At 42.0% G+C, this 19,157-nt stretch overlaps 2 protein-coding genes across 2 annotated transcripts in view; one reads left to right on the forward strand and one right to left on the reverse strand.

Moving 5' to 3' along the window:
- Positions 1 to 5,904, reverse strand: part of GBE1 (1,4-alpha-glucan branching enzyme 1) — a 265,023-nt gene extending 259,119 nt beyond the window's left edge. The window contains exon 1 of the mRNA XM_017540010.2: positions 5,105 to 5,904. Coding sequence (XP_017395499.1) covers positions 5,105 to 5,247 — 143 coding nt within the window. The 5' untranslated portion in view covers positions 5,248 to 5,904. The remainder of the gene's footprint in view (positions 1 to 5,104) is intronic.
- Positions 5,905 to 15,822: 9,918 nt separating this feature from the next.
- LOC119472937 (RNA-binding protein 25-like) lies at positions 15,823 to 16,832 on the forward strand. Its single transcript, XM_037742656.1, is given in 3 exon segments — positions 15,823 to 15,875; positions 16,054 to 16,323; positions 16,532 to 16,832. Coding segments are annotated over 3 exon segments (624 nt in total).
- The last annotated feature ends 2,325 nt before the right edge of the window (positions 16,833 to 19,157 follow it).

The raw sequence follows: 19,157 nt of genomic DNA on the forward strand, positions 1-19,157 counted from the left end.
CTGGGAAAACTGGACAACTATATGCAGAAGAATGAAACGAGACCCCTAATATCTCACTTACACAAATATCTCTTGTGTAAGACCTTATAGACATGAGAGTACAAATCAAGCTAAAAAGCTTCTGCACAAAGGAAACAGTCAACAAAGTGAACAGGCAACCCACAGAATAGGAGAAAATATCTGCAAACTATCAGCTAAGAGGTTAATAACCAGAATGTATGAAGAACTCAAACAACCCGATAGCAAAAAACACAAATAATCTGATTTTAAAATGAGCAAAAGATCTGAACAGATATTTCTCAAAAGAAAACATATAAATCATCAACAGGTGTAAGAAAAAATGCTCAATATCACTAATCATCACAGAAATGCAAATCAAAAGCCACAATGCAATATAATCTTACCACAGTTGAAATGGCTTGTATCAAAAAGATAGGCAGAAACAGATGCTGGTTAGGATGTGCAGAAAGAGGAATGCTCATACACTATTGGTGGGAATGTAAATTACCACAACCACTATAGGAAAAGAAAACAGTATACAGGTTCCTCAAATAACAAAATATAGAACCATGATACGATCCACCAATGCCACTACTGGGTATACATCCCAAAGAAATAAACTCAGCATGTTGAAACGATATCTGCACTCCTATGTTTATTGCAGCCCTATTCACAATAGCCAAAATACAGAATTAACCTAAGTGCTTATCAACGGATGAATGGATAAAGAAAATACAGTATATTTACACAATAAAATATTATTCAACCATAAAAATAATGAAATCGTTTCATTGCAGCAACATGGTTGGTAAGTGAGATAAGCCAAGTACAGAAAGGCAAATATCACATGTTGTCTCTCATATGCAGAAGCTAAAAAGGTGTTTCTCAGGAAGACAAAGTAGATTGAAAGTTACCAGAGGCCGAGGAGAGTGAGGATGGGAGATGAAAGAGGAAAATTTATATAAATGTATTTATTGCCACTGAACTGTGGTTAAAAATGATAAGGATGGTGAATTACATATGTTTATTTTACCTCAATACAATCAATACAATTGTTTTTTAAATTTCTTAAGGTGGTTGCTAACGCACCAAATCCAAACTAAACTTTCTAATTCAAATTGGATACCAATGTGAAAATTATTTTATTTCTAACCATCTCCATTCTACTCACTCTGTTTTTGAATGGAGAGGAGTGGAGAAATTAGAGTGGGGTGAAGATCTGAAAAAAGAACAACAGCTATGAGGCTGTTTCTGTAAACCATACTAGACATGCTAGCATCCTGAACTAGGATGGCAGCAGTAGGAAGGCAGCATGGTACATATTTAAGAGTTAGGGACTACAACTGACTAGACTCAGAGGTATAAGGAAGGAAGGAGAGGGGAATAATTAGAAATAACTCATTAAGTTCTAGGTTTGAGCAGCTGGTAGGGAAAGATTCCAGACACTGCAGTTGGGTAGAAATGGACAAATATGTTTGAAAGAAAATCTGTAAGTTCAGTTTTATACATGTTGAGATTTTTATTTATAAAACATCAAAATGAAGCTATAAATACATCCAAGATAAGGAGAAAGATCTAGAGTGGAGACAGAGCCTCAGTAGACAGATGGAATCCATGGGATGGATGAGAATGCCTAGGGAGAAAATATACAGTAGACATACATAAAGGATCCCAGGAAACAGCCCTGAAAGTCTCTTACATTAAATGGTCAAAAAGAAGCTGAGAAAATGGAAGAAAAGCAAGATCGTGGCTTCAAAGAGCCAAGAAATAGTCCAACATGTTCAATGCTAGAGATAAAGAAAGAGGTATCCCTAAACTGTCATGAAGTTGTTTGTGAACTTGTTGAGAACAGTTTTAGTAAAGAAAGTTTAATCACAGTTGCAACACTTACTTAAGCCATGTATGCTCAAGCCAGTCACTTTGTTTCTTCATCCTGTCTACCTCATGGTTTTGTTATGAGGATTATATTAAACATCATATCTGAAAGTGAGGTATAAATGTTAAACAGAGGGTAAAAGCTCTCTTATTAAAATTGTGTTGTTCCGACAGTGTTCACTGCCAATTCTGTTTGACCCATATGGTAAGCTGATGTGCACTAGCCAATGTAACATCAGCAGAATGGACTCACTGCTAGGCAAAAGCTGTTAAGAATCAGTGCATAGTTCAACATGCTTCTCTATACCCTGCCACTACTTCTACAGAAGCATGCTTCAAAACAAATCCTTCATAAGCCTACATTTTTGAGTGAATGCCATGAGGAGAGCCCTCTCTAGCTGACTCATCCTGACATGTAATATGGAGACAATTAAATGTTGTTTTAAAGCACTGACATTTTGGAATTATGACAAGTAATTGCAGTGGAACAAGTAAAAAACTAAATAATAAAGAGCAGAAAAATCAAGTGGAAAATGCTATTTCGGGATGTAATCAATGAGACAACATGAAGGTGGTTAGTCAAGCTAATAATGCACTAATTTTTATTTTATAGCAGAGTAACTCAGTAATCTTTTATACTTGATTCAATATTCTCACAGGTACAGAAGGTGAAAAGAACAACTAATGAAGGTGATATGGTTTGGCTGCGTTCCCACTCAAATCTCATCTTGAATTCCCACATATTGTGGGAGGGACCTGATGGGAGGTAACTGAATCATAGGGGCAGGTATTTTCCATGCTGTTCTCATGATAGTGAAGGTCTAATGGTTTTAAAAAGTGGAGTTTCCCTGCACAAGCTCTCTTCTCTTGTCTGCCACCATGTGAGACATGACTTTTACCTTTTGCCATGATTGTGAGGCATCCCCTACCACTTGGAACTGTAAGTCCAATAAACCTCTTTCTTTTGTAAATTGTCCAGTCTCAGGGATGTCTTTACCAGCAGCATGAAAACAGACTGATACAGAAGGGGAAAAGGCCAAGGTAAAGAGAAGAAATATCTAAAACATCCTAAGGGAACACCCAAAACAATTTCAAATGAGAAGACATCTGTTGGGGAAGGGTAAAACAGTCCATCAAAGAGAAATTTCCTTCTTCATCATCTTAATTATATATTGTTGTTTGTACCTCAAATTTTCTTCATTCCTTAGTAGTCATACTTTGCATCTAACTATTTGACTGGTTCTGTATTTGTGTTAGGCCAAAGACTCAAAGTCCAAAGGGGTTATTAGAAATAAATGAAAAATTGGGCAAGGAATCAAGACCAGACTGTATGAAGGAAAAATGTTTTATTCTTCAAGTGTTAACAATAAAAGTTACTGCTAACAAAGGCCAAATTACTATTTGATATTCCTAAATGGAATATGTGTGCATTGGCCATAGCACACATGGCAATAGCAAATGGCCATTACTCAGAACCAAGGACAAAAGTAGAATCAGGTCAGAGTGAGGCATGAGGGCCTATTTGATGAGACTTTTCACCAAGCACAGTGGATTCTCTTTCCATCTTTATCTTGGCCTTTGTCCCCATTAGTTTTGGCAAACCATGAAAGAAGATTATAAATGCTTCAATCCCAATGGAGTTGGAAATAAAGTACATGAAAGAAAGACTTAATAAAGAATGTTCATCTATCATTTTAAAAAGAAGGAAAGGGGTGTAGATAAAACATTTCCACAACTCTTCTTTAATAAACACCTTAAGTGTCATTTTACAAAACACACAAGTAAATTAATGTCACGGTTACAAACATAAAAAAAAAAAAAAAATGACCACTATCTTTAATGACTATCTTTTGCTCTAAATTTTTTTGACTATTTCTAAATCAAATCCAACCTTAAACCTATGACGACTGTGTACTAAGTTTCTTTGGAAGCATATACTGTAAATTCTGAAAACAATTTTGCAAGGCTGCTCGCCAAATGGTTTACATAAAAGCATAAACATCTGCATAAGTGAGGGACAGTGCAAAGTGATTATTTTACAGAGGGCTCATTCATTACTATATACAAGCTCAAGAATGCAACTTCATATCCCTCACAATTGCTAGAACAGTGTTTTATTTATAGGAGTTCCTCAATAAACACTTGATGATTTGAATACATTTAATACCTGAAAATGCTAGGACACAAATTGCTGGGCTTTTTTCAAACTCCAAATCAACCCATTTTCATTACTCTCAACGTTGCTTCATACCAGTTAGCTAGCTGGATGTTTTCCATGGCTCGAAAATTGGCCATGTATATTCTGCTGCAGGACGTATTTTCAATCTGCAGTGTCCCTCCTAAAAGCAGAGAAACTAGCAAATCACAATGGCGTAACCTCCCAAGTACAACTATTATATCTAGTATAGTAGCTCTTTTACTTAGGGGGAAAAAAAAGAACTGGAACTTTTTAGTGGAACTTATTAGTAAAATCATTAGCCTAGACAGTAACTAAACTGGTATGGTACACAATGGTGAAGACAAGCTTAAACGACATTGGCCTGCAGTTTTGCTTTCCTGACCTTTCTCCCTCCTCAAGATGGCAAAGTGAAACACGGACAAATGTTGATGTGCACCTAACTCATCAATGTTGGTCCAAGGAAAGAAAAAAAAAAAATTGATCAATGTAGGTATAATCATCCCCTAAAAGAGGAATATTGGCGAGGAAAGAACAAAAGGTAGGATATAGTGCCTGCCTGAAGGAATCCTCTTAGATATCAAATCACAATATTTGCTCTGAAGTAAGCTAGAAAGTTTTAAATGCCTAATTACGTTGCCGGGAGTTCTGCCCACGCTCATCCCCGGGCCCACGGGGCTGCGCGCCAAAGTCAGAAAACCTGCAGTGGCGTTGAGTCACTCCCCAGCAGCCCTGCGGGGCGCGAGTGCGGGAGCCTAAGCACGGGAGCCTAAGCACGTACCCTATGGCGCAAGACCGCCGATTAGAACAGAGGGGAAAGGGGATGAGGAAGGAAGTTTCTTCTGCGCCAGCTCGCAGCCCGGAACTGCCAACCCGCAGCTTTGAAAGCCCCAGAACACGGTCCTCCGAGTCTCCCCGAGTCCCGCCCACCCAAGTTCCTCCCCGTCGGGGGCGGAGTTGGCACGCGAGGGCCGAGGGGCGGCCACCGTCCCGAGTCGGCTCCTGGGAGGCGGGCTGCCCACCTAAGCGGGGATGGTGGGAGTCGGGCGGTACCTGCGCTGGAAGTCCACGGCGTAGGGCTTCAGGTACGGGTCGATCTCCAGGAGTCTGGCTAGTTCGGGCACGTCTGCTAGGGCGGCCTTCAGCGCCGCCTCGGAGCCCTCAGCAAGAGCCGCGGAAGTCACCGGTGCCGCCATCTTCCGCCGCAGTACGAATAGCCGAGGCCCGAGAGGGTCGAGCGGGGCCCGAGCCGGCACTGAGCGGAGGTCGAGCGGGGACGAAGCGGCGAGGGCGGAGCTGGAGGGCGCCTAGGCGTGTTGAGGCGAACCGCGGCGGTCCGGGGCCCTTTATAGCCCGGGAGGAAGGCCTCCTGCCCTTTCTCCCCCCGCCAGCGGGGAGGAGCGGGACCTGGGGTGATGCCTGGACGCACGTCCCGAGCCGGTAGGAGGCACCGAGGCCTCTCCGCCCACTCACGCGGCTGGCACCTGGAGGCCGCAGGGATCTGCCCTTTCCTCCCCTTAACGGGTTTCCCCGGCGGCCGAGGTCATTCTAGGAGGTGGGTCCCAAGCTGACCTCGCTCAGCCTTGGCCTTCCGCACCCTGACCTGCTCTTGGCTCCAGAATGGATTCCGCTTTTCTCTCTTTAAGCACCCGCTTAAATACCCACTGACAGCGCCCCCTTCAAATTGGATACCTGGGGTTTTTAGGAAGGGACCTTATTTCTCAAAGTTCTGAGACTTTTGAGGGGCAGTATTTCAAACAGATAACGTAAATTCACAGAGAGGGGAGCAGTCAAGTGTAGCTAGAGTAAAACTGCTGAAAATGCTAATATCACTTGTAACTAGGGCTCTCCAAAGTTTGCCAGGTCACATGAATTTAAAATTAACCAAGACACAGAATCCTGAAATACCACTGGAATTCTGCTGTTCTGGTATTCTCCTCTACGTTACCAGCAGCCGAGAAATATAACCATGGCAAGAACTTTTCTCATTCTCCATAAGGCCATAAAGGAAAAGACATTTACCTGCGGTTTAAAATTGTTACAAGCTTTTCAACGATTGAACTGTCTTTGATTACACAAATGGTATCACTGAATTGGAATTCCCCTCTGCCACTTACTAACAGTGACAAGGCAAAAACCTCTCTTCCACTTGGCTTGGGAAGTTCCCACTTGGAATTCTCCTCTTTTATTGCCATTAACTGACGGGCTTCTTTTTCAATAATTGCTCTTTAAAAATGCAGAATTGAACACCAAGAGATTTAGACCCACCAACCCAGGAGGTTCCAAGCTGCTTTACAGTTAGAAACTGAAGAGGATCGAGGATATTTTTCTCTTTAAAACCTAAGAGTAGACGATCCTAGGGGATATGCAGGAGAAACAATATTAGACAGCCTTGGGCCTTGCATTTTAAAATATTTCAAAGGAAAGTTTTATTATAAGAGGTTTAATACACTTGAAAGATAGGTAGATATATAGACAAACCTCAATGTGAAAAAGTAGAGGACGTGAATGATCTTAAGGCGTGCCTTCTTTTCCATAAGGATCACAAAGAAGATGCAGACCTTCGTAAAATATAAAGCACTAAAAAAGAAAAAAAAAAAAAAAAAGGACACATATTAACAGACCCACAGATCTATATCTCCAAGCCTAAACTTTTTTCAGAAACCCGGGCTTATATCACTGCCTGACTACTGAGATCTCCATTTCACTAGCTAAGATACCTAAACCAACTATCTTCAAAACATTGCCTAAAATCAGTCTTCTCATCCTTCCTGCTATCACTCTTAGGCAGGCCACTGTCTTCCTTCACCTGGACCATAATGTAGCTCCCTAATGGACTTCCCCTCTTCTACTCTTTCTCGCCTCTACTCCATTCTCTGTACCAGTGTTTCTCACACTTAAATGTGCATATAAATCATCTGGAAATTTTAATTCAGTTCTGGAGTGGTGCTTCAGATTGCATTTTTAACAAGCTCAGAAGTGATTCTGATGCTGGTGGTCGGGGGCACTGAATAGCTAGACTCTACACTGAGTAAATCAAATGATGTCATTTAGCAACTTAAATGGTATTCTATTTCACTTAAGGTAAAATAGAAACAGCTTACCATTCTCTGTCAAGGCTTGTATAATCTGGACCCTGACTGCCTTTCCAGCCACTTTACTCATCATTTTTCAGTTTTACTATGGTGTAGTCACACTGACTTTTCTGGAACTCAGTGAATTATTTGTGTATTAGCCTCTAAGATTATTTGCTTGCTGTTCTCTGTGTTGCTGAACTCTACTTGCTTAATTTTTTCTCAGCTTTCTTTCCAGCCTCAGCATAAATGTCAGATCATATCTGAGAAACTTCTGATTATAGATTCTTCAGTGACTGACTGGCTTCTGTTTCAATAATTGCTTTTTAAAAATACAGAATTGGACACTAAGAGAGATGGAGCCACCAAGCCAGGAGGTTCCAAGCTGGCCATAGATTCCTCAGAGATTCCTCTATATAACTTCAATCTCTTCTATGCAACAGTTAACAGAATTTATGTGTTCATTTTACTCTTACTTATTGACCTTTCCCTTCAGAGCCTAAGCTCCCCCAGAGCAGGATCCTATTCCATGTATGTACCTACCTGGCCGGCTCATAATTGAGCGCATATTTATTGAAGTCCCATGTGCCAGCCATTTTCTTATGTACTGCAGATAAATGATAAACAAGACAAGTCCCAGTTGTCATACAGCTCATATTCTGTTGGGGGTAAGAGGGAGGGGAGACACAATTGCCTGTGAAACACATAAAATAATACAAAACAATTCCAGAGAGTGATAAGTGCATTGTCGATAATTAAAACTGAGCAAATAAGTCTGTGTTAGTTCTGGTAGTCAACAAAGGCCATTCAGAAGTGACATTTAAGCTGAAGTGTGATGACAAGAAGAAATGAGCCATGAGAGGAAAAGCATTCCAGGCAGAGTTTATGCAATGAAGAAGTGAGTTCGTCTTTAAAAAAAAAAAAAAAACAAAGTGTACCTGGTGTGTAATGACGAGTAGCAGGAATTGTGGTGCCAGAGCTAGTCAGCTGTTTGATTATATAGGCCCTTTAATGTCCCTTAAGTGATGCTCTTGGAGACTTTTCAACAGAACATTGATATGCTATGGTTTAGTTATTAAAATATTCTCAGTGGCAAATGAATTATAAGGATACAAAAATGGCAGTAGGGGTGCCATTCTTGTGGGAAACAAGGGAGACAGGAATGGGCTGTAATAAATGATGATGGCTTAGTCTGCGCTAGTAGAGAAAATGATGAAATAAAGATTTGGGATGCATGATATAATGAATGTCTAAACTATTATGCAGTCATTTAGTGTTTGTATTAGTTACCTAGGGCTGTAGCAATTAAGTACCACACGCTAGGTACTTTAAGCAACAGAAATGTGTCACTTTACCCTAGTTCTAGGTGCTAAAAATCAAGGTGTCCACAGGTTTGGTTATTCCTGGGGGCTCTCAAGGTGAATTGTTCCATGCCTTTCTCCTAGCTTCTGGTGATGGCCAGCAATCTTTGGCATTTCTTGGCTTATAGATGTGTCACTCCAATCTCTGCCTCCATCGTCACATGGCATTTTCCCTGTGTCTCTGTCTCTTCACATAGTTTTTATAAGATCACCAGCCTTATTGAATGAGGGACACACCCTATTTCAGTATGACCTTATCTAACTAATTATATCTGCAATTATTACATTGCCAAATAAGATCATATTCTGAGGTACTGTTAGGTTTGGACTTCAATGCATCTTTTTGTGGAGAAATATAATCGAACCCATAACAATTTTAACACCAAAACAGAAGAAATATTTGAGAAATAGAATTTATAAGATTTGGTAACTGATTGGATAGAAAAGTGAAAAGAGAATTAAAGATTGAGCTTGTGAGCCTGGGGAATTCTGTCTAGCAAAAATAAGTCCTTGGAAGAGGAAGAACTGAGTTCAAGGTATCAGCTCCTGAATACCCAAGTGGATATGACAGCTGGAAACGTAATTCTGGTGCCTAATAGATCATTTAGGAATGAAGATAGCAATTAGAGAAGGAGCCATGTGCAGTTACTAGCTAAGAGTAGCAAATAGGAGATGCTCAATAAATATTTTGAAACCTTGATATTTGAGTCTCATGTCACATGTTTGCTTTTCAGTAGTTTGCATTATAAATCCAAAGAGTTATTGATAATGTGCTACAACACAGATGAACCTTGAAAATATGCCAAGTGAAAGAAGCCATTCACAAAAGACAACATATTGTATGATTCCATGTATATGTAATGTTCAGAATATGTAAATCTACAGAGAAAGAAAGTAGATTTTTAGCTTCCTGGGGCTGGAGGGCAGGGGAAATGAAGAATGAATGCAAGTGGATATGAGATTTCTTCTTGAGATAATACACATTTTCTAAAATTGATTGTGGTTATGGTTTCACAGCCCTGTGGATATACTAAAAACGATTTAATTGTACACTTTAAAGGGGTGAATTGTATGGTATGTGAATTATGTCTCAAAGCTATTTTTAAAAAGATTCTTAGGGATAAAATAATATTAAATATGCTTTTTAAAAGGCAAAAGATTTATACCAACTGAAGAGAAACCAGAGTATATAAATACACCTTTTAAAATTACATATTCCCGACCGGGCGCAGTGGCTCACACCTGTAATCCCAGCACTTTGGGAGGCCAAGGTGGGTGAATCACGAGGTCAAGAGATCGAGACTATCCTGGCCAACATGGTGAAACCCCGTCTCTAGTAAAAATACAAAAAAATTAGCTGGGCGTGGTGGTGCATGCCAGTAGTCCCAGCTACTAGGGAGGCTGAGGCAGGAGAGTCACTTGAAACCGGAAAATGGAAGTTGCAGTGAGCTGGGATCACACCACTGTACTCCAGCCTGGTGATAGAGGGAGACTCTGTCTCAGAAAAAAATAATAATAATTACGTCTCCACCTGGTTGAAAATCATTAGTGATAAAAAAGAAAATCAGAGAGCTGGAAGAACAAAGAAGTAACTTTTAAGAAAAAAGAGTGATGATGAAGGAGAATGTACTTTCTAACAAGAAAAAGGAAAACTTTCAGAAAAAGAGAGAGTGATCAGTAATAACCCTACTATCTTTTAAAGTGTGATGGAGGACCCAGGTTATATGGCTGTTTCATTTCATCGTATATGCTTTCAACCTCGTTTGTCTCTTACGGTCATAAAATGGCTGCATCTCTACTCATCGCTCTGTCATAAGGCCACATAAAAGGTAAAGAAAAATGCATTTCTCCTGTGTCTTTGCCAAGAGGAAAACTTTTCCCAGATGTCACTATCAAACTTTCTTGTGTCTCTTTGGCCACAACTAGGTCACATGCCTACCCTAAAACCAGTGGCATAGAGTAATATAATTTCTATGAGTAGCTTAAATTAATTGTGATTCACTGCTTGAGTTGGGACCACCTTCCATTACTGTCCAACATATGAAAAAAATGGTGGTTCTTTTTCTATGGAAGAAAAAGGATGGCTAATCAACATGTGTGCCATGTTTTTCTTTGCTATTCGTCATAGATACCACTACCCATGAAATACCAGTGCTATTAACTAACTTGTCCTCTGGTGATTTTGCCATACTCACATGATAAAACCCCAGTCTGAGATCAATCAGTTTGCCTTCTCCATTCCTGCATCCAGACTGATATGAATGTCACACATACACACACAGGAACAGACACACACACTATAATTGTAGGACTGATTTCATTAAAATTTCTCCTAACTTTAAAAATCCTCTCCTCACACAAGGCCACTACAGTTTTACAGGCCATATGTTATGTAAGGTATACCCAGCTATTGAAAGCATTCACTCTACTCTAAGGAAGAGGAGTTTGTTTGTTTTTGTTGTGGCTGTTGTTATTTCCCCATAAAAGTGCATCCTGCTACTCAAGGGGAAGTGGCTCACACCTGTAATCCCAGCACTTTGGGAGGCCAAGACGGTCAGGAGATCAAGACCATCCTAGCCAACATGGTGAAACTCCCTTTCTACTAAAAATATATACATATATACAAAAAAATTAGCAAGATGTGGCGGCACGTGCCTGTAGTCCCAGCTACTCTGGAGGCTGAGGAAGGAGAATCGCTTGAACCTGGGAGGTGGAGGTTGCAATGAGCCAAGATCGCACCACTGCACTCCACCCTGGGTGACAGAGTGAGACTCTGTCTCAAAAATGAAATGAAATGAAATTTTAAAAATGTGTGCTAACCAAGAGAAGGCACCTTTTTCTAATCCACCAAGTGGCATAGTATAGGTGATAGTAGCCCTGTCCTCCTCTTCCTTTCTCTTACCCTCTCCCTCCCCTCCTCCCCATGTCTCACTTCTTGTCCTCTCCTATCTTGCTCCACTCCCCTGTGACCCTTAATGATAACACTCTTCTTTCTTTATTGCTGGGTATTTGAAATATTATTGCATTCACTGTTTATTGCACTGGAGGCTGTCTGGGCTGTGGCTATGCATGGCCACTGTGAGGCAGGATTAAAAAAAGAAGATTCCTGAACAATGGAGAGAGCCCAGCTGAGCCTGGACATCGAACACCTCAAATAATGCTGTGTGGCACTATTTTGTTTATTGCTTAACAGACTGAGTGTGTAGGCTCAAAGTATAAATGTTTTAATGAAGCTAGGGTTAGAAATGCACAGGATGGACCAGGCACAGTGGCTCACGCCTGTAAACCCAACACTCTGGGAGGCCAGACAGGCGGATCACCTGAGGTCAGAAGTTCGAGACCAGTCTGATCAACCTGGAGAAACCCCATCTCTACTAAAAATACAAAAAATTTAGCTCGGTATGGTGGCACCTGCATGTAATCCTGGCTACTCAGGAGGCTGAGGAAGGAGAATTGCTTGAACCCAGGAGGTGGAGGATGCTGTGAGCCAAGATTGCACCACTGCACTCCATCCTGGGCAACAAGGGTGAAACTCCATTTCATTAAAAAAAAAAATGCACAGGATGAGTATAACAGAAGGTCAGTAGGGCTGAGAAACTTCTGACACTAGTGCACATGCCATACAAATGCTTAGCCAAGGAATTCAGCTAGTAAGGATGCTTAAAACAATAAAGGAATTAGGGAAGATCTTCATTAGCGCTGGACCTTGATTTAGCAAGGATGAGAAAACTGGTTGGCAAAATGAAAATTGTTCTTAGATGTTAATAAAGATGCTGGATCCAGACTGCCTAAATTCTAATTGGTGCCTCATCATTTGTAACCTTGTCAAGTTATTTTACTTACCCATGGTTTCACTTTCTTTCTTTTTTTTAATATATATTTTATAGCATTTTAGGTTTTGGGGTACATGTGAAGAACATGCAAGATTGTTGCATAGGTACATACATGGCAATGTGGTTTGCTGCCTTCCTCTCCATCACCTATATGAGGCATTTCTCCTCATGTTATCCCTCCCCAACTCCCCACCCCCTGCTGTCCCTCCCCTAGATCCCCCTCGACAGACCCCAGTGTGTGATGCTCCCTTCCTTGTGTCCATGTTGCATAGGTACATACATGGCAATGTGGTTTGCTGCCTTCCTCTCCATCACCTATATGAGGCATTTCTCCCCATGTTATCCCTCCCCAACTCCCCACCCCCTGCTGTCCCTCCCCTAGATCCCCCTCGACAGACCCCAGTGTGTGATGCTCCCCTCCTTGTGTCCATGTGTTCTCATTGTACAGCAACCACCTATGAGTGAGAACATGCGGTGTTTGATTCTCTGTTCTTGTGTCAGTTTGCTGAGAATGATGGTTTCCGGGTTCATCCATGTCCCTACAAAGGACACGAACTCATCGTTTTTTATGGCTGCATAGTATTCCATGGTGTATATGTGCTACATTTTCCCTATCCAGTCTATCATCAGTGGGCATTTGGGTTGGTTCCAAGTCTTTGCTATTGTAAACAGTGCTGCAATGAACATTTGTGTGCATGTGTCCTTATAATAGAACAATGTATAATCCTTTGGATATATACCCAGTAATGGGATTGCTGGGTCAAATGGAATTTCTATTTCTAGGTCCTTGAGGAATTGCCAGACTGTCTTCCACAATGATTGAATTAATTTACACTCCCACCAACAGTATAAAAGTGTTCCTATTTCTCCACATCCTCTCCAGCATCTGTTGTCTCCAGATTTTAATGATCACCCTTCTAACTGGCGTGAGATGGTATCTCAGTGTAATTTTGATTTGCATTTCTCTAATGAGCAGTGATGATGAGCATTTTTTCATGTTTGTTGGCCTCGTATATGTCTTCTTTTGAAAACTGTCTGTTCATATCCTTTGCCCACTTTTGAATGGGCTTGCTTGTTTTTTTCTTGTAAATCTGTTTTAGTTCTTTGTAGATTCCGGATATCAGCCCTTTGTCAGATGGGTAGATTGCAAAAATTTTTTTCGATTGGTTGCCGATTCACTCTAATGATTGTTTCTTTTGCTGTGCGTAAGCTCTGGAGTTTAATTAGATCCCATTTGTCTATTTTGGTTTCTGTTACCATTGCTTTTGGTGTTTTAGTCATGAAGTCCTTGCCTATGTCCTGAATGGTTTTGCCTAGGTTTTCTTCTAGGGTTTTTATGGTGTTAGGTCTTATGTTTAAGTCTTTAATCCATCTGGAGTTAATTTTAGTGTAAGGTGTCAGGAAAGGGTCCAGTTTCTGCTTTGTGCACATGGCTAGTCACTTTTTCCAACACTGTTTATTAAACAGGGAATCCTTTCCCCATTGCTTGTTTTTGTGAGGTTTGTCAAAGATCAGATGGTTGTAGATGTGTTGTGTTGCCTCCAAGGCCTCTGTTCTGTTCCATTGGTCTATATCTCTGTTTTGGTACCAATACCATGCTGTTTTGATTACTGTAGCCGTAGTATAATTTGAAGTCAGATAGTGTGATGCCTCCAGCTTTGTTCTTTTTGCTTAGAATTGACTTGGCTATGCAGGATCTCTTTTGGTTCCTTATGAAGGTTAAAGTGGTTTTTTCCACTTCTGTGTAGAAGGTCATTGGTAGCTTGATGGGGATAGCATTGCATCTATAAATTACTTTGGGCAGTATGGCCATTTTCATGATATTGATTCTTCCTAACCATAAGCATGGAATGTTTCTCCATCTGTTTGTGTCCTCTCTTATTTCTTTGAGCAGTGGTTTGTCATTCTTCTTGAATAGGTCCTTTACATCTTTTGTTAGTTGTATTCCTGGGTATTTTATTGTCTTTGTAGCAATTGTGAATGGCAGTTGATTCTTGGTTTGGCTCCCTTTAAGTCTGTTATTGGTATATAGGAATGCTTGTGATTTTTGCACATTGATTTTGCATCCTGAGATTTTGCTGAAGTTGCTTATCAGTTTCAGGAGATTTTGGGCTGAGACAATGGGGTCTTCTAAATATACAATCATGTCTTCTGCAAATAGAGACAATTTGACTTCTTTCTTTCCTAATTGAACACCCTTTATTTCTTTTTCTTGCCTGATTGCTCTGGCTAGAACTTCCAATACTATATTGAATAGGAGTGGTGAGAGAGGGCATCCTTGTCTCGTGCCAGATTTCAAAGGGAATGCTTCTAGGTTTTGCCCATTCAGTATGATATTGGCTGTGGGTTTGTCGTAAATAGCTTTTATTATTTTGAGATACATTCTGTCTATACCTAGTTTACTGAGAGCTTTTAGCATAAAGGGCTATTGAATTTTGTCAAAGGCCTTCTCTGCATCTATTGAGATAATCATGTGGTTTTTGTCTTTGGTTCTGTTTATGTGGTAAATAACGTTTATCGACTTGCGTATGTTGAACCAGCCTTGCATCCCCAGGATGAAGCCTACTTGATCGTGATGGATAAGCTTTTTGATGTGCTATTGCAATCAGTTTGCCAGTATTTTATTGAAGATTTTTGGATGTATGTTCATCATGGATAGTGGCCTGAAGTTTTCTTTTCTTGTTGAGTCTCTGCTGGGCTTTGCTATTAGGATGATGTTGGTCTCATAAAATGATTTGGGAAGGATTCCATCTTTTTGGATTGTTTGGAATAGTTTCAGAAGGAATGGTACCTCTTTGTATGTCTGGTAGAATCCAGCTATGAACCCATCTGAACCTGGGCTTTTTTTGGTGGGTAGGCTATTCATTGCTGCCTCAACTTCAGCCCTTGTCATTAGCCTATTCAGAGTTTCAGCTTCTTCCTGGTTTAGGCTTGGGAGGATGCAAGTGTCCAGAAATTTAACCATTTCTTCCAGGTTTACTGGTTTATGTGCATAGAGTTGTTTGTAGTAATCTCTGATTGTAATTTGTTCTCCTTCCTTTTCTTGTTCTTATTCTATCTTTGAGGACTCATTCTTCATCTTTTTCATGTCCGAGAGAAAATTCTGCCCCCGACGACTTGGGTGTAGTTTTTTTCTGTCTTAGGGAATTAAATCTTAAATAAGAAACTACCAGCCCTCTTCGCATGTTTAGAGTGAGAAGGGAGTAATTGTCTCTCTGTCAAGAAAAAAGTTGCCCAAACACTCACCACAGGTCAGCATATTGGCACCGTGCCGACCGTTGGGAAGTAGGCTGCCACAGTTTTAGAGACCGATTGGCAAAACCTTTACAAGACTTACTACCGGCCCTTTTGGGGCTTCTTAGGAGAATCCTGTCCTTACCGTTGGCCCCTACCACCTGTTCTCGTGGCCTGTACCAGAGACAGACTCATTAATTTGATTATACTTTCCCTACAAGATCTAGTTGTAGAGGCACTCTTAAAACCAGTGCTGGGGAAAGGAGAACATGAGTATCATGCCTGCCAAAATTGGAAATACCACAGAAGCCACAAGACCTGAGTAACTATTGAGAAAAAGTAGACAGAAGAGAGGAGAGAGGAGACACAGAGGAGACAGGAGACAGAGAAGAGAGGAGAGAAGGTAGACAGAGAAGAGAGAAAAGAAAGGAGAAAGAAGACAGAGAAAAGGGAGGAGACAGAGAAGAGAGGAGAAAGTAGAGGAGAGGAAAGAGACAAAGAGGAGAGAAAGGAGACAGAGAGAGAAAGGTGACAGAGAAGAGAGAGAAAGCAGAGGACAGAGGAGAGAAAGGAGACAGAGGAGAGAAAGGAGACAGAGAAGAGAGAGAAAGCAGAGGACAGAGGAGACAGGAGAGAAAGGAGACAGAGGAGAGAAAGGAGACAGAGGAGAGAAAGGAGACAGAGGAGAGAGAGAAAGCAGAGGACAGAGGAGACAGGAGAGAAAGGAGACAGAGAGAGAAAGGAGACAGAGAAGAGAGAGAGAAAGTAGAGTACAGAGGAGACAGGAGAGAAAGGAGACAGAGAGAGAGAAAGTAGAGGAGAGAGGAGACAGAGAGGAGAGAAAGGAGAGGAGACAGAGAGAAAGGAGAGGAGACAGAGAGAAAGGAGAGGACAGAGGAGACAGGAGAGAAAGGAGACAGAGGAGAGAAAGGAAACAGAGAGAAAGTAGAGGAGAGAGGAGACAGAGAGGAGAGAAAGGAGAGGAGACAGAGAGAAAGTGGAGGACAGAGGAGACAGGAGAGAAAGGAGACAGAGGAGAGAAAGGAGACAGAGAGAGAGAAAGTAGAGGAGAGAGGAGACAGAGAGGAGAGGAGAGAGAGAGAAAGTAGCAGAGAAGAGAGAAAAGAAAAGAGACAGAGAGAGAGAAAAGAGAGAGACAGAGAGAAGAGGCAGAGAAGAATTTAATGCTTTTCAGGATCCCTGTGTCAAGGTGACCAAAAGCTTCAGGGGCGGGGAACTCCCAGCAGGCCCAGAGGCTGTGAGCTCAGTTTTAAACTGACACTAAAAGCGTTATTTTTTTTACTTTTCTCTGCCGGCCGCAAGCCCCGCCTAGCTTTCAGGCAGGCCACACCACCTCAGGGTACAGTATTTGCATACAAAATACAACTTAAGAAAGCTTTCTGCCTTCCCCTGCAAAAAATGGCCTGATAGCATAGTAGTTAAGGTGTAGAGCCTGCTACTGTAAGGTTGCTGGTTCAAATCCTTGGGGGAGCTAGTCTTAAATTAGAAAAAAGGTGAACTTTTAGGAAAACTTTGAAGCTGAAGGCTATATGACTTTATGTTTAGTATAATTTTTCTTGCTTAGAATTGGCTCTCTCTACAGCAGAACTTTTCCATCTGAATTGGCTTAAAAACAAACAAACAAAAAAACATAGTTAAAACTAGTTCCAAGCGCCCAAGGAAAACCAAATGGGGTCCTCTAGCTCCTGGCCCTGCACACCCCTCCAATGCATGACGGCCAGTTTCAATGCGAGGTTTTCAGGATAATATGGGGAAAATTTAACACCAGGAAAACTTCGCACATTGTGTGAACTAGAGTGGCCGTTGTTTGGAGTGGGGTAGCCTGACACTGGGACCTAGGACCCAAAAATTGCCCAGGCTGTATGGTAAGTGATCTCAGGAACTCCTGGACACCCTGACCAGTTTCCATACATTGACCAATGGTTGGATTTAGTCCAACAACCCCCTCCGTGGCTGAAACGCTGCATAAAACAGGCTGGACTTCAGGTCATGTTAGCCGGCCCAAAGAAGGCCCCTACAACACCAGCCATTCTCCCCGCCCCAGCAGAGAACCTAGAGTTACCTCCGCCTTACTTTAGACCCTCTGTACAGGGGTCCCAGCACCCCTTTCCAGACAGCACTGGTAGCCAGCCCTTGTCCCCACTGCATACCCACAGCGGGGCCCCACACCCACCCGGGGTTCTTCCCCTCCGAGAGGCACCCCCAGTGGAAGGCAGTAGCCGGGGTCACCCATTCTTTGTCCACATCCCCTTCTCTTCTAGTGATTTATACAACTGGAAGGCTCAACACCCTCTGTTCTCTGAAAAGCCTCAGGAACTCACAGGACTACTGGAGTCCGTTCTGCAGACTCACCGCCCCACTTAGGGTGACTGTCAGCAGTTACTTCTCATTCTGTTTACCATGGAAGAGAAAAGCAGAATTAAACAGGAGGCCCTTAAGGCCATCATAGGGCTGGTGGGAGGTACGATAGAGGAGAACCGGAACTGGATTAAAGACATTTTTCCCTCTACCTGACCCCAATGGGACACCAACACCTCGGGGGACACCAGGCTCTGAACACTTTTCACCGGTATCTTTTAGCAGGGGTTAAGGGGGTGGCTAGGAGGCCCACACCCGGGCCCGTCTTGATATGTGGGTAACACCCGCCATGGGCACCGAGGAAGAACTGTCCAGACCCCAGGCACAATCAGTGCCTAAAGAATATCTTAGTTTATAGTGATATGACTCAGCTGTTTCCTTTATATAACCCTGCATGTAGTCGGAGCTATACTCACATTATTATTGCTAATTTATAAAGTCCTACTATATAACCATATAGTAGCTTATAGTAGGAGGAATGTCTAGCGCAGTCACAGAGCAGAAGCAGTACATAGTAAAACAGCCAGACCATGACAAGAACCAAAGATCCAGGCGGTGGCATCCCTGCCTGAAAGGGCATATGCTGTATGGCAGGCCTGGAGCAAGTGCCTCTCCTCCTGATAAAGGAGTTATAGTAACTTGCATCCAGTTCCTGTGGAAAGTAAACCTCAGGCCTGAGATCCTGGAAGTAACTGAGGGAGAAGAACACCTCTGGTGTGACCAGTGACAGGGGCTGTACACCTGGTCAGTCTTTTCTCGCTTCTGTGCTAGCTCAAAGAATCCTCCCATAAATATTAAGAAAAAAACACAAGTCTGTCAGTTCCCATTACATTAAGCTTACAATATCCTTCTATTAGGAATCCTTTAAAATCTCCAGCCCCCTACTGCGCACGGCCCACCTCCCTGCCTGGGTGAAATAATAGGGTGGCCCCCTCACTTGTAACTCTGCCAGCCCCAGTTCTATACCCCCAGGATGGTGGATTCTGCCAGACACAAGGATTGTGGTCCCCTAGGCTCTAGGATGGGCTCTAGTTAAGGACACACTCCAGGCCACACACTTAGGACAGACAAAACTAACTGAGCTGCTAAGGGCCAGATACCACATTCCACATCTACACAAATTTGTCAGGGAAACTACAGCTCAATGTGATGTATGTGCCAGGGTAAATCCAGGAGGCAGTAGGTCTAGTCAGGCAGGGATAATACTTGGGGGTATTAGCCCTGG

The sequence above is a fragment of the Cebus imitator genome, unplaced genomic scaffold (assembly GCF_001604975.1).
Source record: "Cebus imitator isolate Cc_AM_T3 unplaced genomic scaffold, Cebus_imitator-1.0 Scaffold7, whole genome shotgun sequence".
Classification (NCBI taxonomy): Eukaryota; Metazoa; Chordata; class Mammalia; order Primates; family Cebidae; genus Cebus; species Cebus imitator.